This window comes from Poecile atricapillus, chromosome 4 (genome assembly GCF_030490865.1).
Source record: "Poecile atricapillus isolate bPoeAtr1 chromosome 4, bPoeAtr1.hap1, whole genome shotgun sequence".
NCBI classification, from domain to species: Eukaryota; Metazoa; Chordata; class Aves; order Passeriformes; family Paridae; genus Poecile; species Poecile atricapillus.
The window spans coordinates 1,928,980-1,954,530 of NC_081252.1; the positions used below are offsets into that span (position 1 = coordinate 1,928,980).

Genomic DNA, 25,551 nt, shown 5'->3' on the forward strand with positions numbered 1-25,551 from the left:
TCAATTATACATCAACCTAATTGGATCATTTCCTGTAGGAAGAAAATATGCTCGGTTTATGCACTGGGAATCCAGGAAGCAAACTATTAGACCCTTAAGGAGATGGGGGGAGGAGAAATGCAGCAAATTATCATTAAAAGAATTATTTTGATTAAATCAGTCATCCTATTTAATCCCCTTGGACGGTCTAATCCTCAAGCTGCACTGGGTGCAAGGTTCAGAACTAACGCTGCGCTATGTTTTCCATGTGATTGAGACTGAGGAGATAGTTTTGGGAATTACTGCATGTAGTTGTTAAAAGGAATCAATGGCCTGGAATAGAATGCTTTCTGCTCTACCCTTCACTGCTGTGCAGCCCTCAATTTGACATTCTCTGACATATTACAAACCATATAATGTTCTCCTGGAGCACAGTGAGCTTGATAAGCCAGCACCGGCACTGACACGGCTCCGGTTAGAGCGAGCGTGCCTGTACCCTGTGATTGGGATGGGACTTGTCAGCCAGCCCTGCACGGCTGGCAGCTCTCTTACATAAGGGATGCTTGTACAACTGGCTCCGAAGGCAGCAGTCACAGGTCCAAATGAAATCCAGCGACTCCTTAGTGAGAAGTTTCTTTGAGCCAGACTTTTCTTACTAATTAGAAAAAAAATAAATAGCCCAAGCAACTTTTTTCCTCTTATGGAAAGTAACAGTTTGTCTTGATTCCTAGTTACATTACTTGGTAAGTAATGGTTTTAGGGTTGTTTTTAGTAATTTGGGGGTAAAGGTTCTGATGCTGTTAAAATACGCATCTCATGACCCACAGTTTTGTCATCTCCATTTGCTTTCCTCAGTGGCTGCCAATGAGGTGCTGCTCAGCCTCGGTGTAATTAGAATATTCTCACTAACCTAACGCCGCGCCAGGCTTCTCTCGGGTGGTGATTTTATGCAAGACCATATGTCTCAGGGATTTTTTTTTCACTTAGACAGGGGACAGGGTAGCAGCCTTCCCCTTCCCCTCGCTCTTTGTTCGCGGAACTGCTGAGCAGCGTCAGGGAGCAGGCCAGGCTCGGCAGCAAGGTGTAGACATGAGCACAGATGTTTGGCAGCAGAGAATGGTAGGGCCCATTAGATATTAACTGCTGCAGTTCCTGCTCTGACTTTGTGGGAGAGAAGCACCAAAACGGTGTTTCCTTGAAAAGCATGTGTTTCATTCCAAGTCACCCTGAATTGATTGCCTTTCGTCTAGTGTGAGGTGGTCCTGCTGCCTCTTGCCTTTCTGCACAGATCGGCACTGGGGAAATAAATGACAGAGCTTGAACACAGCAGAAGCACGTGATGTGAAAGCAACGTTAGAAAGAGTGAAAGGCCTCACTTTGGAAACAGTTAATTTCAGGGAGTTCAAACATCAATTGCTATATGGGTAGGCTGGCCTGTCCACAGCCTAAGGTGTACTGTGAAGGTGGTTCTCACTTAAAAAATCTGGTAAAGACTTCTCAAATGTAATTACAGAAATGAAGAGCTCTACTTCAGTTTATTTCTTACTGTAGCCTACTCTAGATCTTTTTTTGTTAAGACCTAATTCTGCCACACTATTAGGGGGCACAAGTCCTATTTACATAAATAAAGCAGCAGCTCCTGAGTGAGAAACCTGTAACAGTGCCAACCTACTACACCTTAAACTCTTCATCACCCTGATTTCACACACATTGACTTTACATGCCATAACAATCACTGAATTCAGCACAAAAAAACCTGCTCAATGCACAGTCAGCATTTCATTGTCTAGGACAAAAACAGTGAGTTCAGTAAACCAATTATACACCTCCTGCTTTACTTCTCTTTCCTTTCTACTCTTAGCAGTAGTGGGGAAAAAAAAAAGGGTTTTGAGTTGAAAAAAAGGAAGCAAGCTGCCAGTAATACTTCTAAGTGACTCATAGAAAAACAAACCCACACGGAAACATGGGGTAAGCCCAGTCCCAACTCAGCCAATTGGAAGGAATGAAGCAGAATAGTTTTAGGAACTTAACCAAGCACCTGGATGAGTTCAGCTGGACACAGCTAACCCAGCATCAGCACAACACTGCCTTCATCGTCCATTGCTCTGAGGAGCCGCACAGCCCTGAGCTGGGATGGGGCTTCAGAAGGCATTAACTCACAGGAGAATGGCCTGGCTCCAGAGCAGTGTTCTGCAGGCTGGGACAGCTTTCCACAGCTCTCATCTGGGCTTCTGGTCCCCATCTGCATGCCCTGCTCCACCTGTGTACACAGGAACCCTGCTGCTGCCTACCATTTAAATAGCTGCCCCGCAGGTAGTGGCATTTCTGAGCAGCTAAACCAGGAGCCCAAAGGTGCAGGCAATTCCTCATCAAGGAAGGGCCCACAGCTGGCAGTGGTTAAGGCTTTGCCTGCATCCGCAGATCCAGCCAAGGCATGGAATGCTCAAGGTAGATTTAAACACTCCTCATGTTATATGGGCCCTCTCAGACATTACCTTCCATTACTGCCCCCAATTTGCCATAAATTTATCACACTGACAATCCATGTGTTGCAGTGCCAAGTACATGAGCACGCTTCCCACTGTGTCTTGAAATATGTATCCTGATGAGAGATGCAGCTCTTGATGAGGCCGGTTTTGTGGTTACCTGAGGGAGGAGCTTGGCACCAGTACAAGAAGGCACATCTCATGGCATGCCACACCATCAACAGTGTTTAGTTTCTAGCTCTGTTTTCCTTGAGGTTACAATTTCCCCCACCAGCTCTTCTGTTTGCAGCATTCCTAGTGAAAATTACAGACCCCATATTTGGGAGGGAGGGGGTAAGAAAAGGAGTCTCCACAGAAAAGCTACTTCTGCCTGCAGCTCTGAGGCTGCTGTGCAGGGGGGCTCTCAGGGCTGTGCTGCCATCTCTGGGCACGGTTTGGCTGGCGGTGTGTCCACGGACTGCGTTCCAGGGACAGGCCGTGTGCACCCATCAGGAGATAAAACTGCAGGAACGTTATCTGTGCACACACAAAGTGTGGAAGCAATCCTGTTTTGCTGTCAGCGGGTTTGGCACGAGCCTTGTCGTACAGCAGTAGAACAAAGATGAGTTTTTAAAGACAAACATTTTTTTTTCTTTAAAAAGGGGTTTGGGAAATAGCAAGTTGGATTCATTTGTTCTGTTGCAGGACATAGACATCCGGCCAGAGACTCATGCTGCCTTTCCCCAAAACCCACAGCAGCCTGATTTGGGTCACCTTCTGGTGAGCACTGATGTAAACAGAGGTGCGAGTTTGAATGGCTCCATAGGGAGGAAAGGCCACTAGTGGCCCTAGAAATCCTTAGTTGTTCAGAGTCATTAGCATGCCAAGTCTGACCAAACTGTGTCAGCAGCTGTCTCCTTCCAGCAGTTCCTGGCTATTCTGACCTCTGTCCCAGGAAGCAAACACTTTACACAGCCATAGAGCATTTTCAAGACTTGAGATCATTACGGTGGTTCAGTGAAGGATCCAGCTGGGATGATGACTTACCCAAATCATGTACGCACTGTGCGGTTCTGGGCAGGAACAGATGCCACGCAAGTTATGATTTATGGTGCTGCCTGCTGCCAAAAACTTTTGAACTGCATATGGGGCTAAGCGAAACCGAGTGAGGTTGCAAGACAAATTGACACTTAGCGTATTTTGTTAATTGCCCCTGTAAGGTTGGGTTGCTCACGGCTTGTTACTAGTGCATTGTTCTCACAATTTCATGGAACACAACCTTCATTAGAGTCCTGGAAGGGAAAGTTGTTGTTTGTGTAACACTGTGAGGCCTGGTACAGCTCTGTTCCACAGCACGTGCTGAGGGTATTGCAGGCCAAATGCTCAAAAAGATGCAGGAGCCATCCTGCTTTGCTGTGAAACAACTGGAACTTGAAAGAGGCAGCAGCAAAGCTGAAAAAAGAGTCCAGGGAGAGCCAGGCCTGGTCTGTGACAGGTTAAAGAGGTCCTGGAAGATCCACAAAGCACATTTTCCACAAGAAGAAACATTGCATAAAGCAGGGGAAAGATCTTTGACGAAGCAAAATTGATAAACAGAGGTGGAATTTGTAAAGACCATGAGCAGTGGGGAGTGTGATGTCAGCCTGCTAGTTGGCTGCCTTTGTGCAGTGTGCTGCAGGGACATCTGCCCTTCCAGTGCTGATGGCAGAATTTGGGTGTGGGGTGTTTCTGCAGCTCAGAGCTGATAAAACTCGAGTGTGTGGTCACTTCAGACACCTGCAGGTCAGAGACAGGCAGTGTTTCTCCAACCGATCCAGTGGGAGGAAATGTGTTAGTAATGACAAAAATGGGAATCCACTGCTTTAGAAATATTGAAGTTTGTGGGAGCCTTCAGGAATGTTGTTGGGGGAAGCACAAGGAAACCATGAAGACAGATACAGATTTTACGTATTAATTAACAACCAGGTTGGTCTAGGAAAAATGAGCTAGGTGAAAAGTGGGGCCAAATGGAAACGCTAGTAATGGATAAGTGGACCTGATAAACGAACTGCCTACAACCGTTTTAAGAAGATTTACATGTGTGCTTACTTGCAAGCCACTGAAATAGCCTGAAGACAGGTGGTTTAAAGCTCCACAGCGCCAGTTGGAATGGCCATGGTGCTCCCAGAAGAGCTGGGCAGCCCAGCAGCTGATTGACAAGCAACCCTTTGAGCAAAGAAAAGCGTGTTTGGGTAGGTAGGACCCAATGTGTGCCAGCGAGTTTGCATCAAGGGAGAGTGGGCTTGCGAGTGCCCCCTGGGTATCTTGGATGCCTCTCCTCTGGTTACTTCTGCTCTCAGAAGTGTGCTGAAAGGATTAACTTGCTTTCCTGAGAGATGCTATAGAAACTGCACAGGGTCCACTCAACAGCCGTCAGAAAGGATTTCACTGAAGGGGTGGGAGGCTGCCCTGCATCCAGCCCTCCTGCAGAGCAGTGCCTGGCAGCAGAGTCGGCGTGGAGCGCAAGCTGCATTCGTGCCACTGGCTCTTGTGCTGGCTGCTCTGAGAACCCGACCTCCAGTACACCAGGGTTTAAAACCACACACACAATGGAGCAAGTCCTGCACAAGAGGAAGCTACAGAATCATTTCCTTAGCAGTCAGTTGTGCTGCTGTTGAACAAGTGGATGTTTGGGGCTTGGATTCCATGTCCCATTTTCTTGCGGTCCAAGAGACTGACTACCTAAGAACAGAACCCTACTGCATTGTCCTGTCCCAGCAGCCACACCTTTGTTAACGAGCTCACAGCTGTGGCCACTTTACCTCGATTGGCTCTGGTTCCAGTTGGACCCAGTCCCACACTGCACAGGTCGTCTCAGATGACAAAGAACACCCTGTAGTCTTACACAGCTTTCCACTTCTGAAGCTGCCAGACAGCAGGACAAAGGCTGACAGGTTTCTGCTCTATTTTGCACTTGGGTTTTTGGGGAATTGGTTCTCTCTGGGCAAGCCAGCACTGGGAGGAGGGGGAGGGCAGGGAATGAGAGAAAAGCCTTTGTGAGCCTAGGAGCAGAGTCCTATATTTGGTGTGAATTTCTGGAGATGATGTGGATGACATCACTTCTCAGAATCTCTCCTTGCGTGGTGTTTGTCATGGTTTTAAAATAACATATATCCAGGTAGGTTTTTCCTGATTTATATTGCACTTGGAAGCACAGCGTTAGAAAATTCACCCTGGGGTGCAATGAAATTAGAGAACTACTGCTGTGCAAGAGAAGTCAGGTTCTCTCCCACGCTGTCTTCCCCTCTCCCTGACCTCCAGTTCATACTACTGACCCCTCCTTAGGCACTGGGCAAATGGAGCCAGGACAGGGATTGCAAGGTTCTCCTTCTAAAAACAAAATTACTGAATTCTGTGCCACCTGCTGGATCTGTGCTTCACATAAAGCTGGCCTCTAGTCTCAGTTTCACTTGAGCTGTTTATCTGATTCCTTAGTGAAAAAAAAACTGAACATGCTTTTACAGCAAAGGAATAAAAGGCTATACAAAATATTCCCCAGCCCCCAAACAAGCCACAGGGAACTTCTCTCCACACTGCAATAGGAATCAAAAGGCTAAAGCCCTTTTTTGGAAGCGAGATGCTCAGCTAATATGAACTGCCTGGCTTGCACTGAACTCTGGGCTACATTCTTTCCTAAGATCTCTGTTGCTGTGTCTTATCCAAATGCATCCAGTTTGTAAAAATACTGCTTGATATTTAACATGGGTTTTAAAGCACTAAAAAATTAATTTGTGCACAACAGTTTGTGAGGAGGGAGGCAATATGGGAAGTGTTCACTGAGGCAGGATGCTCTCTTACTTGGAGCTTGGCGTGCTTCTTGTCAGAACAGTGACTACATGATAGTTTCTGCTGGGCCTGGATATGTAGCAACAGAAACCACTGGGAAACATCATGGAGCGTAAAGATTCCTATTGAGAGGAAGGCATGAGTTAAAAGTAAGACAAAGGGACATTCCTAGGAAGTCAGGGCAGCTCTGCAGCAGACCCAGACCTGGCAAACGGAGATAGAGAGGGGACAGTAACAGGACTCGGCTGTGCACGTGATTACAGGGTCCTGAACCGATGCCATGGAATGTTTACAAATGCCTGCTAAAAATACCGCTTACAACAGGGAGAGCTGAAGTGAGATCCCTGTCCAACGGCAGGCAGGCCGTCAGGAACACCACTGTTCCTGTGCCTCTTGACGCAGGGCAAGGTGCCAGCACTCGCAGTAACGTGCACTTGGCTCCATCAGGCTTGGTTGTTGGAAGGCTGCTTTTGACTGGATTAGGTTTTGGATCGGGCTCCTTGTGATTAATTTTTGGCTTAAACATTAGGGTTGGGGTTCATGGAAAAACAGGTTATGGACCTGAGCATATTTTAAAGGCTCTCTGAGGTTTAAGAAACTAATCTAAACCTTAGGAACTCGTAGACTTGACTGTGCAGGTGTGCAGGAGCTGTGCATTCTCCAGGCAATGTCCTACAAAGTCAGACAGCAAACCAAACCTGTAGCTGTACGTGTGTTCTAGGGAAAAGCATTAGTTTTGAACTACGATTGCTCATTGAAATTGTGCTGTGGAACCTGTTCGTGACTATTTCCTCCTTTGCAATAGGTTTTGAAACAATCGTGCACCGAGGTTTTATATTTGGAGCCATCCAGTGTGTGTGTAGGAGGTAAGGTTTTATAATTTTAATATACTACTCAATTATTACATAGGACTGTGGTTTCCCTGTTTTATCTGAAAGAAAACTCTATGTCTCTAAAATCAAGCATCTTGAGCTTAAGTCCTCAAGAAATTAAAGAAATGTTGGATTTCTCTGTTGACTTCTTGTGCTCCTCAGAGGAGCTGGCTACCACAGCCTGCTTCCAAAGCTTGGGTAATGCACATGTAAGTTGGTGAGCATTTACCTGCCCCTCTCCCCTGAGTCTGCTCTGCACTCGTCCCAGATCTGCCCCAAAATCTGTGGAGTGTAAGAACAAAGCACGTGACTGCATTTTTGGGCAGCAAGAGCAATATATTAATGAAACAGAAGAGTTGCACAGAATTTTAAGGCTTTGTCTCTCAGCTTCATAATCCACGCATAGTTGGAGATCAATCAAAATAAGGTAGTTGCAAAATGTTACTTGGATGTTTTTGTGGAAAAATAGATGCTCTGTGTCAAGTCAGTGGCCCTTGTAGCATCTTTTCACTCCTCCTCTGCACAGCTCACAGAGAGTGTGGCCCTTAGGCAACTTGCAGAGAAACAGCACTAAGGAGAAATGTTTCCTTCACCTGGCACTTCAAGTGTGCCTGATTTGGTTTTGGGGAGTCTTCTTGTTCTGAGTCCCAGACTGCTCATTCACTGAGAAGCTCTGTCTTTCTGTGCAGCTGAGCCCTGGATCCTGGTGATAGCCTGAATCTATTTCAATTGTCTCAATAAAGATTAGGGAACAAATCTTGACTTTGCCCATTTATAAGGAGAATTCACTACAAGGGTTCAGGAAAAAGATCTCCCTAAGTTGGAAGCATTACTATGTTGTGCTTTGTTTATTGCAGACTACATGGAATTGCCCTGGTGTAACTTACTGCAGTTTGTTGTAACTTACTGAAATTTGGCGATTCTGTGTTTTTGTTTTCCCCCCCAGAGGAGTTTCAAGTTGTTCTCAGAGGAAGCGGCTTAACCCTTGGTGGGAGAACCGACAGCGTGACTTGTACCTATCAAGTGAATGGAACAACAATCCGTAAGTGTGGGCCTTTTCAATCCTGAGCAAGTGATTGAGTTAGCTTCTCGTTAACTCAGCTGATGAACACTGAAAGGGAGAGATAGCGAAGAGGAGAACAGGAAAGCTCTGAGTATGAGTAAAGGCAGGAGAGGTGTTTCACACTCTGCTCAGTGGTTTCATTTTGCTACCAGGTGCCATTAGCTGTGAGCGGTGAGCGGTGTTGGCAGCCCCCTGGCTGTGGGCATTAGCATGGGCGAGAACTGTTTGGCTCCTGATGTTTGGGCAAGAAGATGTTTGCTGATGAACAAACCTGTCACTGCAGTGTACTGACTGAGGTCCTTTTCTGCACAATACTCCTGGCCAAGACATGTCATTGCAATTCCTAGAAGCACTTACCTTGTTTTTTGCAAGGTCTCTGCCTGTTCTGGGTGGTGTGCCAGGTGTGCTGTGGGTTTCAGGGGCACGTCAGTCCTCCTCCTGCAACAGCATAGAAAAAGTCCAGGTCAGAACAGTTGTGTATTTTGTCATGAGCTCCATGTGCCCAGCATCAGGGCTTACTGCAACCGCAGCCCAAAGAAATTCTGTTTCAGATGGTGACCATGACACCTTGTGCAGGCACTTCCCCCTAGCTCCTATGTGAGTTTTCCATCTCTATCTTTTTCTATCCAGAAACTCAAGTGGATGGTTAGGATAAGTACATCCAACCTCTAGCTCTAAACAGAAGCCAGCCAGACTGGAAAACAACCAAAAAAGAACTTGAAATAAAAACTACAACTGATTTTTTTCCCTGCCTACTGTCTGATTTCTGTATTATCCTGTCTAAAATTCCTACACAATCGAACTTGTCTTTCCAGTGCAGTTTCTTCCTTACCCTGGAAGGATATACTGGATATGTACTGGAATTGGCTGCCAGTCTCTCCTGCCTGTTAAATACCTACAATAATTTGTCAGAATAAAAGGATAACCCAGTAGTTCTGGATGCAGGCAGCCTGTGTAAGTCAATTTCGCTTGTATAAATTTCCCTTCAGTTTCCATTACAATTGTCACCTCTGCTTGCCATTGCCCACAAACACTTGCTACCATCTGATGTGAGAATTGCCAACTACAGCTCTGGGCTGCTTGTTTTTTCTTGGCTTCAGAAAGGGGTGTGCTGAAGCACATGAGGGTAGGGGAATGGCACAGTGATGTATTGATTATAAAAACACAATCTGCTCTATGAGGTCTTGCCAGGGCCTTCTACATCCCCCCGGTCCACATCTTCAGCAACGGACAACAGCGAGCGGCTGGGGACTAGTACAGGAACAAAACAGGGAAATAGCAAGTGGTCTTTCCTGCAGCACACAAGGTCATTGTCCACAGCTCTGTGCTGGATCCTGACTGCCTGCTTCAAGGAAGCCTAAAGGGGACCGGTGGAGCCAGGATGAACAGGAAGATAGGCAGGAGGAAGGAGATGGTCCCAAGAGAAGGACAGCCATCCCTGTGTCACTGCACTCTCCTGCAGTCCCTCTGCAGAACCCTCAATTATGTGAGGATCTGCTGGTGTTGGAGTTCCCCTCACTGAGAGTCTGGGCTCTTTTTGGGACCAGCCTCTGAGCACACCCTTACTGTATCAATTCCCCTGCTTTTAAAGGATGCATTTGGCATCTTTCACGTTCTGCATTTATAAAGAACCATTACCAAATGCTAGAAAGGAAACCTGCCAAATGGAGCTGTGGGATAGAAAAATAATCTATGAAACATACCATTAAGACAAAAACATATGGCAATGTGCTAATCCCTCTTCCCCACCTCACAACTAGCCCCAAATCTAGGCCAAGCAGTCAGTGCAGATTATAGCACATATGAAAAGCTCATTTATGCCAACAGCTCCTTCTTCAGCTGCCCCTGAACCACTTGTCTGTCTGCTTGTTCTGAAATGCAGGACAGAGTCATCTCCAAGTTGATCTGGCAGATCACTTATCTGCTCTCACCCCACAGTCAGGAAATAGTCCTTGCACAGAGATCATCAGTCCTGCCGTGGGGAAGTTTGGGCGGATGGTTCTGCACACAGGAGCCCAATTTTCCCCAGTTCACCAAACATGCGAGGCAAAAAAAGAGCTCTGTCCTCCCCTCCTCACACCTGCAGAACATAAATGCTGTACTGGACACAAGGCTCCACAAATAAATGCTTCATGTACTTTACAGATAGGCGCTTTGTAAGTGTAAGAGGTTTGTAAATCACACAGACTCAAAAACAGAAGAAACACTGGAGAAAAAGTCACAGCTAATAAAACAGTTCTGTAATGCAACACACAAGGATGGAGCCAGCTAGAAACAAACCTTCATCTTCCAGCTACTGGGAAACTACTCACTCTCCACTAAGACAGTGTTGATTCTAGGAAATGTTGTCTCTGGAAGAGCATGAGCTGACTCGAGTAGCTCAAAGAAGTGCTGTAATGTGGGTTCACCCAGCATTTACAGCCAGCTCTGGGGCTCCGTGTTCCTTGCCTTGGGCCTGCCTTGCTGCCGGTTCCAGCCAGGACAGACCAGTGAGGAGCACTGGAATGGAGGGACCTCAAAGCACATTCACATGGCAGCTCCTCATGTAAGCTGCACAGCATAGTAAACTCATGTGATTTTAGTTTTTTGTTTTTTTCAGATGAAAGGCCTAAAACAATAGAATCTGATTTTTTGCTCTGCCCTGCACCGATCCTGTACAAAAGTGGCCAGTAAGTACTGAACCAAATGCCAGCCCATGTTTTGCTGGAATTTGGCATCATTGTAGCTGACATTAACTGGGAGGGGTTTGGCTGAGGGCAATATTTTGTTGCTTTTACAGGGGTTGGTTTGTTGTTGCATTTTTCCCCCATTCTTGTGTTACTTCCCTGGTGTATATGCCAGCTTTGGAGTGGGCTGGAGTAGTCATCTGTGACCAAACCCATTCGGACAGTGCCTTAAAAATGAATATTCAGCCAGTTTATGAAATACTGAAAAGATCTGACTTGTCATAAGTTTTATGCAGATTAGCTGTTTTAACAGCATTTAATATGCTCTCGTCTGGATCATCTTCAGGCCCACTGTTAAAGAGATGACATTACCACTGACACTTACAAGCTATTATTAAAATTAGGTGTCAGGATGTGTACCCCTGCTCCACACATCCTGATCCAATGAAATAACAGCTCCAGCACTGGGGCTAAACTGCAGCTCTGGCCTTATTCTCAGTGTCACTGGCCAGGGCTGCACATTACTTCTGGCCCTTGGAGAACTAATCCTTTCTCTCCTCCTCTCAAACTCAAACGTGCCTCAGGGCCTTACGATCACTTGGATTTCATTGTGCAGATTTCTGAAGACCCTAAGCCCATCTGAAGTCAGGAAACTGCGCATCAGATCTGGGTCCTGTGGGAGGGCCAAGGCTTTGGCTGTTGGCTTCCTCTCCGTTTGTCGAGTAGTTCTTCCCCGAGACTTACTGAGATGAGGCTAATGCTAATCCGATAGGAAGCACAGCAGTTCTGCATTGGCATTTATCTGTGGCAGCTCAGGAGCTGAAGGGCTAAGCATGTTGTATAGATGACTTGTCTGTACTTCTATTTCTGACTTGAGCAACAAGGAGCGGCCTCAGCTGGGCTGTCAGATGGATAGAAATGCTCCAAACGCACATCTGGTTTGTGTGTTACACAGCAGGCTGGGGGAGGGAAGTTGGAAAGCCACAGAGGAAAAACCTTCAGTGCTTGACCCCAGCGGGGTGGTTCGGGCAGAGGGTGTGCCTCCCGAGCTGCGTCATGGCTGGCAGGGAGAACATGTGTGGAGCAGAGCGAGGGATTCAATCCTCCTTGTGTTTCCCCATGTTGCTTTTCACATAGCTGTGCGACACACGCGTCGTGTGCTGTGTGCAGCAGGGTGTCAGGCCCCTGTGTCCCACAGCGCAGCAGCAGCGCTCAGCTGGGAGCTGCTGGGGGTGTGCAAGCGCCCAGCACAGCAGCTCTGCAGCTCCTGGCTTAGCTAAAACCACTCAGCACCACCACACTTGGAAGGGAACTGATTTTGTCATCAATGTCAGTCGGGTTAAAACCCCTCCTCCTCAGGCCAGGTATTTCAGTGCAGTTCCTGTACAACAGAAGAACAGTAGCAAATCAGGTCCCAGTATGAAGCTCCCCAAAAGCTGATGCTGTAGATGCTTTCCCAGACACAGTTTGTCCCAGAGTACGTAAACAGCCGGTCCTGCCAAATGCGTGTGAAGTGCATGACACTTTGGTAGAGGTTAAAGCTGTGAAGTGAATTGCACATGCTGCATTTTTCCTTTCACTGCTGAGTGTTACTGAAGCAGACAGCTGCTGCCCTGGAACTGCAGTGTGGATAATGCACCTCAGTACAATACAGCTGGAGTTCTACAGGGTCACAGGAAAATTCATTTCCCAAGTTACCATAAGAAACACAGTTCCTGACCTGCTATTGAAGGAGCTGGAGCTTTGGCCCAGAGCTGAGCAGTTTACTGTGCACAAGACAGACAGCTATAAAAGATACACACATACTTGAACTCTAGACTTCCCACTGGCACGTCCTAGACTAGCGCCGGATATCTCCCAGTAATTCCTCGTGTAGTGGAGATGATATTAATCACTCATGTAGCAACAACCACTCTGTTCCTTTGTAGTGCTCTTTTGGGTGGAATTAAGACAACACAAGCAGCCCGAGGTAGTTTGCTGTATGACTTTTAAACCTGCAGCTTGGTTTCTGGGTGAACAGTCAAGACTCGGGGAAGAGGTTTCATTGTGTCTTCTCCTAATTGGAGACACTTCTTGTTGCCTGATGAATTAGCAGTTTTCACATGCAGAGCAACACTAAGATGTGCGGAATTGATAAAATGCCAAAGTATCCAGGATGCTGGGTCGGTGAGCCCCTGCTCTCCTGGACTTCTGCCATAGTGTGTTTCTGCTTCCTTCCCAGCTGTTGGCTGCACTGCGTCTGGAGCTTCCCAAGTGCCAGCTGCAGATTTAACCAAGCCCTTTTTTCCAAAGTCTGCTTTTCCACAGTACCCTGTAGCAGATGGATGTATCATCCTTAGGTTGGGTGACAACATGACTGTGCTGCCTGTGCCATTTAAAAATCCCTTCTTGTCATGCTGCTTCTAAAGTGCAAAACTCCATAGTCTGCTTACAAACCCAGCCCACTTACAAGGCTCCTGATCAGCTAACAGCTGACAATTATTCATGATTTTCACACAAGCAACCAATGCCTTATAAAACACGTTACAAGTTTGAAATAAAGCAGAAAGGGAAAGTACACATACATCTTGCAGGAAGGCCAACCCAGGTTGAATTGCTTTGAGAGATCACGTATGCACTGTGATGGCAGGTGTAGCAACACAATCAAGCTGATTAGTAAACAAGACTGATTCTACTGCATTGCCCATTTAAAAGTCACGTTTGTAAGGTCGCAGAATATTTGAGAAAAGCAGTTCCCCTTTTTTGCTGAGACTTGGATTTGTTGTCCTGCCACAGCTCCAGAGATTCAAACCAAACCAGGGGTGGCTGTGACCTCTCTGTTACTGTACATTTTTCCATAGTCATTGTGCCTTGGAAAGCAATGAGAGTCCCTGTCTCTTTGAACACCAGTACAGGAAAAACAGTGATATTTTAGAAGTCTACATTCCTTGCTAGCTTCACTTTTATTCTCTCACTTCTGCTCTAAGTTCTGTGAGTTTCCATTCGGAACACTCTGTCCATAGGCTTGGCTTCACCTCCAGCTGCCTTCTGCTCTGGTGAGCCATTGGTGAAACCCCCTCTGCCTTGCATGAAAAGGCCAGCAGCAAAACCGGTGCCTGAACACTTACAAATCAGCTTTTATTAGGTGACTGGGTGACAGCAACTACTGTTTAAACTAGCACAACAAACACTGTTTTACTGAAATACTTCTTAGTGAACAGTTATGTGACTACTGCTATCTCAGTCTGTTTCAAGTCTCATTTCTCACTGGAATATCACAGTAACATTTTGGATTTATTGGTGTCTACCACAAACATCCCATCTTGTGCAGACTCTCCTCTAAGCCAGGCAAGAAAGGATGGATGTAGGCTAGGCGGTGGATTATTCAAACTGAACCAACAGGCTGAGGAATTGTCATTGTTCCTAAAATAGTTCAGGGAACTACAGAAGTCTATTTTTCATGCAGCTGGAGTGCTGGCCAGCTTCCATCTTTGTGCATCCTGCACTTGAACTCAGGTTCTGCTAGGACAGAAGTGTGCAGCGTCCTTCTCCTTGGGCTTGGAAGCTTAAGGAATAATAGAGCCAAAAAAGACAAATCCCAGCCTAAGCCTGAGTGTAAGGGAAACTTCTCTCCCAGGTATCTCAACTTGATGATTAGCTTGCATGCCAAGGTGGGGCAATCCACAATGCTGCAATTAATGACCTTATTTTCCCTCCATTCAAATACTACTGTCTTCAGCTTCCATTTATCGCTTCCTACATCCTGTCCAACACAAACAGCTGGTGGCACTTTAAAGAGCAAAGATTCTATAGGAATTCTTTTCTGGGTGGTAGGAAGGAAAATGACCACTCCTGTATTGCCAAATTCTTGGTTACCTGCAGTTTCCAAGGAGCTGGTGGAGTCCGGGGCAGCTCACTTGGCACAAAGAACACAGCAATGCAGGAGGTAAGCCATTACCCATCACATGCCTCACATTTAGCTCTGGGGGCTCTAGGATTTTTAGGTGCAAGATGTTTCCATGACAATGGAAGAGCAGTACCTTGAATATTGCTTTCCATTTTCCAAGTGTCATTTTTATTAATACCAGCAGCAGATTTAAGGGGAAGAGCATGGACACATGAAAGCAAACAGGCACAGAGAAGATGAATGGATTGTGGGCTCCATCCTTCAGATTACCTCACTGGGTTTCTAGACAGCTGTCCCTTTGGAGAGCAGCTGGAAGGTGTTCCAGGGAGTGGTTGTCATGGCAGGCTCCTAACCAGGGATCCTGACTGTCCCTGCTACCCACAGATAGTCTCTTGTGCCTTTACTCCTTTCACTGCTGCCTGTGACCTGGGAGCCAGGAACTGACAAACTGCTTTTGAGTCTCCTGTCTTGGGGAGCCAGGCTGTTCCCTTGGGACAGTGGTGATCCCAAATTGATCACGCAGGCAAGATGCCAAGCAAGTGCTTGCACCCCCAGGCACATACCTGCAGCAGCAGGGGAGCCAGTCCTTGCAAATTTGATTTAACTATACCAAGGAATATTTTTTTCCACTGTTACGTCCCTTTTCTTCCCCATCAACTGCAGACTCTTAAGTCTCTCTGCTTCCTCCCCTGTGCTGGCAGCATGGAGAAGCACTCAGCTAAGGCATTACCTTCGCACTCTAGCATTCTTTAGGACACTGTGAACACCTTTCACACATTTATTTCTTACTGCAGCTCCTTTATGGAGCTCGTAGTTTTCCCCTCGTGTTTCCTGTGCTTGATAAAGGCTCTCTGGAAGTAAAAGCAGTGTTGAAGCAGCGATGCTTTGTAAGGTGACTGATGGTGAATATGTTTGCCTAATTAACTTGTGGCTAATAATTCTAAGCCATTAAGTAGCTAGTTAGTACATGCTTCAAATAAACACATCTGGTGCTGCCCTGAGTGGAGGTTGTAGCTGTGTGTGGGTGACAGATGCGCTGTTTCCCCAGCGCTCCCTTTTCCGTGCCGAGCAGCCCGGCAGTGCCGCAGCCGGAGCCAGGCAGCCCCGCGGCAGCTGCGCGCTCTCCGAGTGGCTCCAGGGACTTGTGCCTGCCCTCCTCAGCTGCCCGGCCACTGCAGCCCGCTCTGGTGCCTCAGAACTGGCCTGCAGCTCTGAGGAACACCCTTTTCAGTAGCTTAGAGACTCCTGCCTTCTGGGCTGAAAGGCAGCGGGACAGGGGATAAAGTGTCAGGCCACCCAAGGAGCAGAAAGTGAAGAATTCCCAAGCCCTGCAGATTGATCTCTTGGTGAACAGAAGGCATTGGAAATGAGTGTGCCTTGCTGTGTCACTGCCTGGAGCTGCTGGGCTGGACTTGGAACAGCCTTCCAGGGAGGGACGAGTCCTCCCATGGAGGACAAAAGCCTACTCCTTTCTGTGGGCAGTCCCTTCCTAGGTTGGCACAGCTCATAGCTCTCATCAATCTTAGCAGTGAGAACAGCTAGGATCAGTTCCATGCAGGAGAGACCCTTTCTTCCAGCTAGGCTGTTGCTTGGTCTTTCAGGTTTTGGCTTTTTGTGGTGGGGCTGTTTAAAGTTGGGTGTTTTCCAGACAGAGGAAGGAGCTATGGCAATAAAGTAAACAAGCAGCACACTATTTTGCAAGAGACTAATTTGCACAGGAATTATGTCTTAAAAGTGAGACTTGAGTTCTTAGTTACCAAGGGGCAAGTTAAGGTTTATTCCTACTTCTGAGGGCCCAAGAGCCCTGATTACACTGTGACTGCCCCATAATGTCCAACACAAGCTGTCATTAGAGCTAGAGCTGCAGGCCCAGCCCATGACCTCTGTTTTGTCAGACACCAACAATAGCACAGCTGCCCCTGCCTGGCTGGGATCTCAGACCTGCCATTTGGCACGAGGAACAGAGCAAATTGGATAAATACACATAAACACATTGGGAAGGGAGGGAAAACAGAACAGAATGAACCAGAGCAGCAACCCACAACTTGTTTGATAGGGATGATTTAAGTAGGCATATGGTATAGTTAAATGTGCTTTCAAAAACATTGGCCTGATTCTTCAAGCAAACACAAAATAAATATCTGAATAGCATGCGAGCCGATCCGGCACCATTCGTGCTCTCAGAGGACGCACTCGAGTGCTCGGGCTGACACACTGCCACTGCCACACCGAGTGTCAGTGCCTCCTGTTGACATGGCACAGTTGTGCTTCCCTCTGACAGTGCAAGCCTCAAAAGCAACAGGGGACATGCTCATAATTACACCTGACCTAGCAACCACTGTCATATCTTACTGGCTCAGTGTTGGCAGAACAGCACAGCCCAGCCCAGCCACTCCTCTCCCAGCTGAATTCATCCAGCAGTCCCAGTGCTCGCACACACATCTGACTCTGAACTCACTGGGTGCTCACCCTTTGCAAGGCTGGGTTACCTGGTGCCTCAGCCACACCTGCAGGTTACACCTCACCTTTATCTCACTATGTTCTACCAGACAGACAAACAGACAAATGCAACAACCCGAGACAGTCTGTGTTATCACAAAGTCCAAGCTCACATTTAAAAGATACCCCTGACAACCACCCCAGGTGTTTCTCCCACAGAAGCTGCCCACAAATACTGATGTATACAAACCCCTGTGTACACAGGTACCCACAAATTGCATCAACTGTTGAGTCAGACAGGCCCAGAACTTGGCCAGAGGCATGGAACTGTGCAAAACATCCCTTTGCCTGTCTGAATGAGTGCTGAGAAAGGTGTGTGGAACTTAAGTGACTTGTCTGATAACATGGAAGCAAGTGGCTGAACACCAGAGGGAGGAGAGAGTTACTGTTGCTTGCTATGGCTACCTTTACTACTGTTATTTTTATTGTGTCACTTTTTCTTCCTGTGCTGAGAAAGGTAATAATCTAAAAAAAAAGCTGTTGTCAGCAAAGGCAGAGTGTTTGGAAGCTACAGCTCAGTCTCACGTGTCTTTCAGGGTCACTTAAGAAAAGCTTAATATGCTGTGGCTGTGTTAAGCATTTCTGTTCTCTTTCTAACTAAGAAGTGACACTAAGGTCTTTTTGTGGTGCTCTTCGCTAAGCAGCCTTACCAGAGCCTTTGTGGCAATGCAGACAGGGGTGTCATTTGGCCACAGAGCTCAATTGCTCACTAAAGTAAGGGGCAGTGCTTGTGCTGAGTGCTAAGCCCTGCAGAGCTTGGCAGCTGGTGTCAGCATGCAAGTGTGGGTTTAAGGACCAATTTTCCAAGCCTCATCCTCAGTCTGAATCCTACATGGTGATCACATATCACTTGGAAAAAAACATTGTTCAGAGACAAGGGGACCAATTAAAAGGATAATTTGATAGGGTTTGTAAGTTAAGAGGCAGCATGTTGACTAAAATATTTCCCATTCCACATAACACTGGTCAGTAGTGTGAAAAGGCAAAAGTACAAAGAGCTCAGTCACCTCTCAGAAGCCAGCTGTCCTTTGAGATGCACCGAACTGAGGAGAGCAGGCAGGGCGGCGGCTGCTGCTGCTGCAGGAGCTCCCAGCCCCCAGGACAAACTCCAGGCTCTCTCAGCTGCTCAGTCCTCTTCCAGCCTTGCTGTGCAGCAGCTTTCCGACATGTAGAATGCAGTCGTTCCCAGCTCCAGCTGAAAGGGGAATCGCCTCTGCTTCTCCCTTTTGACTTGCTGCTGCTGCTGCTCAGCAATTGGTAGGATGGCAGCTCCCGGTCAGGCTGTTTTCACCTGTTCACTGTGCTTTCCACTGTGGCAGAGCCCCTGTGCTCAGGTGAAGCCAATAACCCCCCATCACTGCTGTGCCCATGGCCAGTCCAGACCTGGATGGGATATGGACATTACCCCTCACTGCAGACAGCTGTGCTTCCCCTGCAGCCCCAGACAGGGAGCCAAAGGGGGTCAGAACTGCTCCCACCTGTGCCAGTTCTTTCCATTGCACCTCACTGAGGTGAAGTGTTTATTCTAGGCATTGTCTTCTATTTCCCTACACAACATTTTGTTCCAATGAAAATAAAAGACAGTATGGTTCCCAGTGTCTGGTGCTCACATGGCACAACCTCCACCCTCCAAAATAGCCAGAGAAATCAGCTCAGGTGGGGGGAAGCCAGAAACAGGGCTGGATAAAGCTTAATATCTGTTATAAATATTAACTTGTGCAAATATTTTAAAAATACATTTAATCTGACACAATTAGGGTATAATGGGACCTATTCACAGATGGAAACATCCTCAATGAATTGTATAGGCTAACAGGCCCCTCAGCCATATGGATGTGGTGTTAAGATCAGTAGTAATTTCTGGCGCAGTCCTTCACGTCCCTCCTAAGGCACACAGTGTTCCCAGAGCATTAGCGAGGACTGCGTGAGCAGAACTAAGTACTGCACATTATGCACTGGCCATAGGATCCCGAGCTGAATTAATAGTCTAATTTAACAGAATAATGACATTTCATACTCTGCTACTGCAGGTTCCCATGATTCCACAAGATCAGGGCTAGTTCCTCGCTGGTTTCCAGTTCTCTCACATTCAGTGAAAGTTTGTGTCTCTCTGCACCTGTGTCCCTGTTCCGTGGGAAGTCAAGGCCAGACAGACAGAATATTCCACATGTGGCTGGAAAAGCTACAGGGTTCTGAGGTAACAAGAGGGAGTCCTAAAAAACCATCATCTGAATTTATATCAGTGCTAAGGTACACCAAGAAGGGCAGGGGGAAGAGTTTATACGAATTCTTTTACCAGAATCCCCAAACACCATAATGAATTCCAGGATGAGCAGGTCTCGCTATCCTCAGGAAAACACTCAGTGCTCCTTTTTATGCCTGTGTGGCTGATGGGAGGAAAACACCTCTGACCACTTCTCCTAACTGCAGGCCATGTCCTGTCCCCAGCACAGTCCCCACTACGTGAACGGTGCCAGTGCTCCCCGGGCACAGCTGGCCTGTGACACAGTGGGACTGCAGCACACGTGACAGGCAGGGCTGGAACCCTGCCCAGGAGAACTGGCCCTGTCCTTGTGCAGCTGGGGGCTGTAGCTCTGCGAAGAGCAGCGCACCCAGAAGCCCGGGCTGGAAATCCCTTCCTCTGTGTGTTGCCTCCTCCTGTGGCAGGGATGAGTCCCTGGATGCAGAGTCATCTTTGTGGTCCAGGAGTGTTTGTTACCAGAGCCCAGGGAACGGGTCCTCTCTGCTTGGGTCAGGGAGAATGGAGGGGTAAATGTTAATTGTACTCCAGCAAGCAGTGGCCAAAGTCATCCGAGTGAGGTTGGTCAAATGGAGCCCCTATTATAAAGCTATCCATTATTTCACGAAGGCAGTGTTGGAAGGGAAAGTGCCCTTTAAATGCACAGACCTATTTTTTGCCTTCCTCTTATGTACAGCATTTTTGCTGTTTTAGTGCATGCATTTGATTCTGAAGTACCTTTGTCACCGTAATTTTGGTAACTTTTTGAGCGGTTGCCAGTTTAATTTTCAGTGCGTGAAAATTGGAGGTAAATTATTTATTACTTCCAGCAAATATCTTTCACAATTGTATTTAATTTTTTCATCTTTTTTAATGGGTCATAAAATGGCAGTCTTTTAGTAGCTCCCCATAAAGTAAGGAGCAAATGAATACTTTGCAAATAGGTTACCATGGATGGAAACATCAGCTGTATTTCACAGGGAATGGGAGGCTTCAGACCAGAGTTGCAGGGACATATGGCACTGGGCCACATCCCTCTGCTGTCACAAGAAACCAGCAGCGGGCATGAGGCAAGGAATTGCAACTGTTTGGTCTCCTTAAGTTACATTTTTGGGTAAATTGTCTGTTAGGATGGGCAGTGGGCCAGGACCAAGGCAGCTTCAAGCTGCAGGAGTCTTGTGGTTACCTCTGGTCAGAATTCGGGACATTTTTAAAGAGCTCTTTTCAGACTTAAGTTTTCCAGGATTGGTTCCCATCCAAAAAGTGATACTGCACAGACAAAGGATAGGAAAATCCCTTCCACGTGGAGGAAGGACCGTGAACTGTAAATGAAAGGCAGTTTTTCCTACTACAGTGAAACGGGCTTCAAGTACAGACCCCGGGATGGCCCTGGGGGGCAGCAGCAACAACCCTGCCTGACTGCGGATGGGCTCCACAAAGTGAGGAGATACCCCACTCTGTAGCAGCTTTCCAGAGCTCAGCCCTCAGCTGGGATCTGTGCTGGTACAAAACTAGCACAGCCTCACCCTTCACTGGTGAGCCAGGCCTGTTCTCTTGACCTGGCGGTTCTGAGCTCTGCTGGGTGGCCCTTGCCCAGCACTGACAATCACCAGTGATAGATGCAGGGGCCTGAGAAATGGGATCACCACTGCCTGTCATTTTCACCTCAAAATATTTTCAATTTGGGCAGAGTGCTAAGCTGAAAGCCTCAACGTGGCAGATTGCTGGTAAACACTAGGATGTGTCTGTGTACGTGTCTCTCTCTGAGCTGTGCAGAAGCAGGACACCTCTCTCTGGGACTCCCAGTTTAAGGGGCAGTGTTTGTATGAATCACAAGTACCCACAGCCCAGCGAACAGGTGGCTGCTCAAGAAATGAAAGAACGTATTTGGTATCCCCTACAGCCATGACAGTCTCAGGGAAGGAGTGCTTTTGTGTGTTGACAGGTTCACCCTTTTGAAGATGAGGTAATTATCTGTGTGAGTTCACTCTGTGGCTTCCAGAAGTGAGCAGCTATGATCAGCTCCAGTGACATCTCCGGTGGCTCACCCCTGCAGCAGAGTATCAGGGTGGGAGCGGGTCTGGCAGCGTGTCCGTGCTGGAGCCGATGGATCAGTGAGCCAGTCACTCCCTGGGATCTGTCAGTGCTGCGGGCACCGGCTGGCACAGGGCACCGGCTCCCAGCTAACTTAACCAGCGAGGTGTGCAAGGAGCTCCAGTCCACTGGGAAATCTTTGCTATTTCACAGAATGTTTCCCACAACCCAGTGAGCTCAAGGACATGTCGAGGTCCCCAGGATGCCAGGGAATGATCTGTTTCTTTAGTGTGGCTTAGGTGTTTTATCCAGGTGTGTTTTGTGTCCCTGTTTTGCTCCCTTTGCTAGCAAACTCCATCTACCAAAACGGCCTCATTGCTCACTAGCGGCATTCCAGGCAGCTGCAGGAGTGTGTGAGCAGCAAGCCTCAGGGTCCTCCTCTCCCCCAGGGGAGGCAAGAAGCCCTCCTGCCCTGCAGTTCCAGGAGTGTTTGGCCAAACCTGAACAGAATCCTCGTGCTGGAATTTCCCCCAGCAATCCTCAGTACAATGCTAAAACAAATAGTTGGAATTAAAAATAATAAAAAGCATCACATCTTAAAGTCATCATTAACTGAAGTTTCACTATGGTATGACTTATTGTTCTGCAAGGGAATCAAATAGTTTTGGGGTTTTTTATTAGTTCTGATTCACTTATTTCCGTGAATTCCAATTAGAAGGAAATTAGAGTTATTCTTTCTGTTGGATCAATTATTCAGAACAGATCATTTATAAATGAGTTTAGTGGAAGCAACTCACTTCATTTTTGCTAAAACTGAAGAAGAAATTAGCCAAATTAGCTAAAATAGCTTTGAACTCCATATTGACTACAGTGTTTGTGCCAGAATAAAAACTCATGACATGTAAGAACGGTGTAAATGATTAATCATTTTAGTTCATGGATATCTACATTTTTATTTAATTACATTTATGCATAACATAAACTGTCTGAATCCTGGGAATCCAAGCCAGAGAAGCTGAAGAGTCTTCTTCTGTTTAACATCCACCATGTGTTGTTTTCTTGTAGGGTTAATTTGTAAAATGTAAACCACATACCATTTGTATGCAGTGTTCTGGGCTATTTATAGCAAGTCCTGACCATTTATAATTATCCGACATCTTTAACCATAATGTCTGTGTGTGACTAAGGAGATGGTTATGGAACAGACAAAACAATGCTACTTTTACAGCTGAACTTCAATTTATTTTATGTAAAACTTCTGGGAGTATTTTCTGCTATGTGGAATGGGGAGGGAGTATTCTCTACTTGGACAGCCCTTTGTCAAGGAGACCAAACTTATTCCCAAATAGGAATAAGTACAGGCTTCCATTTCCCTTCTGAGGACACTCCCTGTGGAGCAGAGGCTGTAGGGACAAGTGCCTGTGGATCAGGTATCAGCCTTTCTTGGCTGTTCCATGACTGCTCATGTTTCTTCTTTGTCTCTTGGCAGAACCCTGGAGGTTTTGGTGAGTTTGAATGAAGGCCAGTCTTTCATGTCCAGCTCATTAACCATCACTGCTTCGGAGTGTGTAAGTAAATGACTTCCCTAACTCCTTGTAAAATCTCCACACCCTGTTTCTCTTTGGGCTTGGCCATTGCAACACCTCAGAGCAGAGACCCTCTGCTTCCAGCTCCCTGTGCAGAGCTGTGTCTTTCCAAGTACTGGGGGCTCCCCTGCCCTCAGAGACCTGCTCCCTGTAGATGCCATGTCCTGAGGGCCAGGTGTGACCATCACCTGGGCTCCCATTCCTGCATGGCTCTCCCCTGAGTAGACTGGAGGGAGCAGATGGGCACAAGCTTGGCCCTTGAGCCTGGGTGTGGAGAGGTGAAGTCCTGCAGAGGTACTAATGCTCCGTGACAGGGGCCTGAGTGAGGAGTGTAGGCTCTTAGCTCTTGTTCATCTGCAGAGACTGCCCGTCCACGCAGAGACCAGAGTATCCCACTTACACCTGGGACTGAGGCAGCGTGAACATCCTGCTAAGTCTGATCACAATTTATAGAAGAGATAAAAACTGCTTCTGGGAGAAACTACACACTTGTGCAGCCAGTGACTGTTATAACTTAATGCATATATTTTCTACTTTTGCATTTTTGCTGTCTTTTAATTCCTTTTGTATTACACAGGACAGCTGGAATTTGCAGAGGGAGACACGAGCCCACAGTGTTGAGCACATGATGTACACGTGGGCCTTGAAATGTGTCTTACCTCAAGTGTGACTTGAGAGCAGCTTTTCCACTGGGTGTGGAGCATGGAGATAATCTCTTTTGGCTATCACCATGCATTGCTCCCAACAGGATTTCTTTGCTCATAGATCAGTAAGCAAAGAGAGAAACAAAATGGCATTTTTAGTCTATTAATTTAAAACCTCATCATTCGTGCAGCTGTAGAAATCAGAGATCCAGTGCAGCCCTGCAGGTTTGAGGAGAGGAAGCCTGACTGAGCTGGGAGCTGGAGGAACACAGAGAGCCCAAATCACAGCTCTCTGTTTCAGGGCCTCTGTCAGTTGGCAGCATGCCAGCTGTACACCCAAGCAGGGTGGCTGAGGGCTGTGCAGCACAGGAGCTGCTGCAGCCCAGCTGTGGCCTGCCTGTACCTCAGCCCTCGCAGAGATGGCAGCACATGGTGCTCCTGAAAGAGCTGCCAGCAGTACAGAAAGGGAACAGAAAGGCCCTGATCCAAAGCAGCTCAGGGCGAGGTGCTGGGCACGGCCTTCCCACTGTGCTGCACAGCAGCTCTGCTGCTCTGTGCTCACAGCCTGCCCTGGCAGGAAGCAGAGAGGTGCAGATGTGCACAGCAGCAGGAAGAGCTTCTCGGCAGCCTTTTTTGTCTCTTTCTGGTTTCTGCTCTTGGCCTGTGCTGCAGCAAAGGCAGCTCCACACAAGAACTGCTGTTTCCATAGTAGCAGATGGGCAACTCAAGAAATGGGTCACTGCTAGAACTGCTCACTAATTCTGGGAGCTGAGCAGCTGATGGCTGACTGGGAGATGAGTTACAAGTTACAGCCTCCCAACAAACACACTGCAGTGAAAACAAACAAAAATACACTGCACCCACCATACCTGTGTGCCTCACTGCACCTGGGATATGGCTCTGTTCCACCCCCATGTGCAGTGAGGCACCTCTGGGTCAGGACTGATCAGACACAGTATTCCAGTCTCAATAATACCCTGGATCTCTCCTTTTTTTCCCAGCTGAAGTCTGAGTAACTTTTGTTTTCCTAGGGATGCTGTTGTGTTTCTGTCAGTGCTGGTCTAAAAGTCTAAAGTGTAAGAATAAAGACATGCCCAGGAAATGGGTTGGAGGTCTGAGAGGTGTGGGAGGTGGGCTGCTCAGTTGTGCAGTACAAGTGTTGCTGGAAGCAGGAACACTTCCTCCTTCAGTTTCAGGTTTCCGCAGCACGGCTGCAAGGAGTCAGTGTGCCGCAGTCCGTGCAGGAGCGTGGGCGATCAGCATCAAAGCCTCACAGGTGTACTCTTTGTAGAGACACCTTAAAACCTCCCCGCATGCACCCCAGTCCACGTGTGAGACTGGTGTCCTCGTGGAGGAGAAGGGCACCTCTTATCCACAGCCTTAGGATGAGACTTTCCCTGTCTGTGTCTGACGGCTCATTCCATAGCAGGCAGTGGCCCCTCTCTTTTCCTCAAGCTGGGCCTCATTCTGATCTCGGTTTTATGAGTTTTACATCAGAAGGAAGCCCCATACCTGAGCAGAACCAAGGCTGGCTTTTGGGGCGGGTGGGTGAGGCAGCACTGACGCTGTCCCTGCTGTCTCTGCAGTCCAGTGGCGTGGCAGCGCTCGTTGCCGTCCTTGTGCTGTTGTTGCTGGTGGCTCTCGGCCTGCTCTGGTGGTTCTGGCCCCTCTGCTGCAAAGTGGTGAGTACAGACCATGGGGAACAGCCGCTGCACCCTGAGCCACGGGTGGGACACACATCCTGCAGGGAAGAGGTTAAGTGCTGGGGAGGCAGCTCTGGGGGAGCTTGTGAC

At 47.5% G+C, this 25,551-nt stretch overlaps 1 protein-coding gene across 1 annotated transcript in view; it reads left to right on the forward strand.

Annotated features, from left to right (window-relative positions):
• Positions 1-25,551, forward strand: part of ANTXR2 (ANTXR cell adhesion molecule 2) — a 73,539-nt gene that overhangs the window by 16,115 nt on the left and 31,873 nt on the right. Inside the window, exons 8-12 of the mRNA XM_058837033.1 lie at positions 7,075-7,135; positions 8,088-8,183; positions 10,804-10,873; positions 23,018-23,096; positions 25,345-25,440. Coding sequence (XP_058693016.1) covers positions 7,075-7,135; positions 8,088-8,183; positions 10,804-10,873; positions 23,018-23,096; positions 25,345-25,440 — 402 coding nt within the window. The remainder of the gene's footprint in view (positions 1-7,074; positions 7,136-8,087; positions 8,184-10,803; positions 10,874-23,017; positions 23,097-25,344; positions 25,441-25,551) is intronic.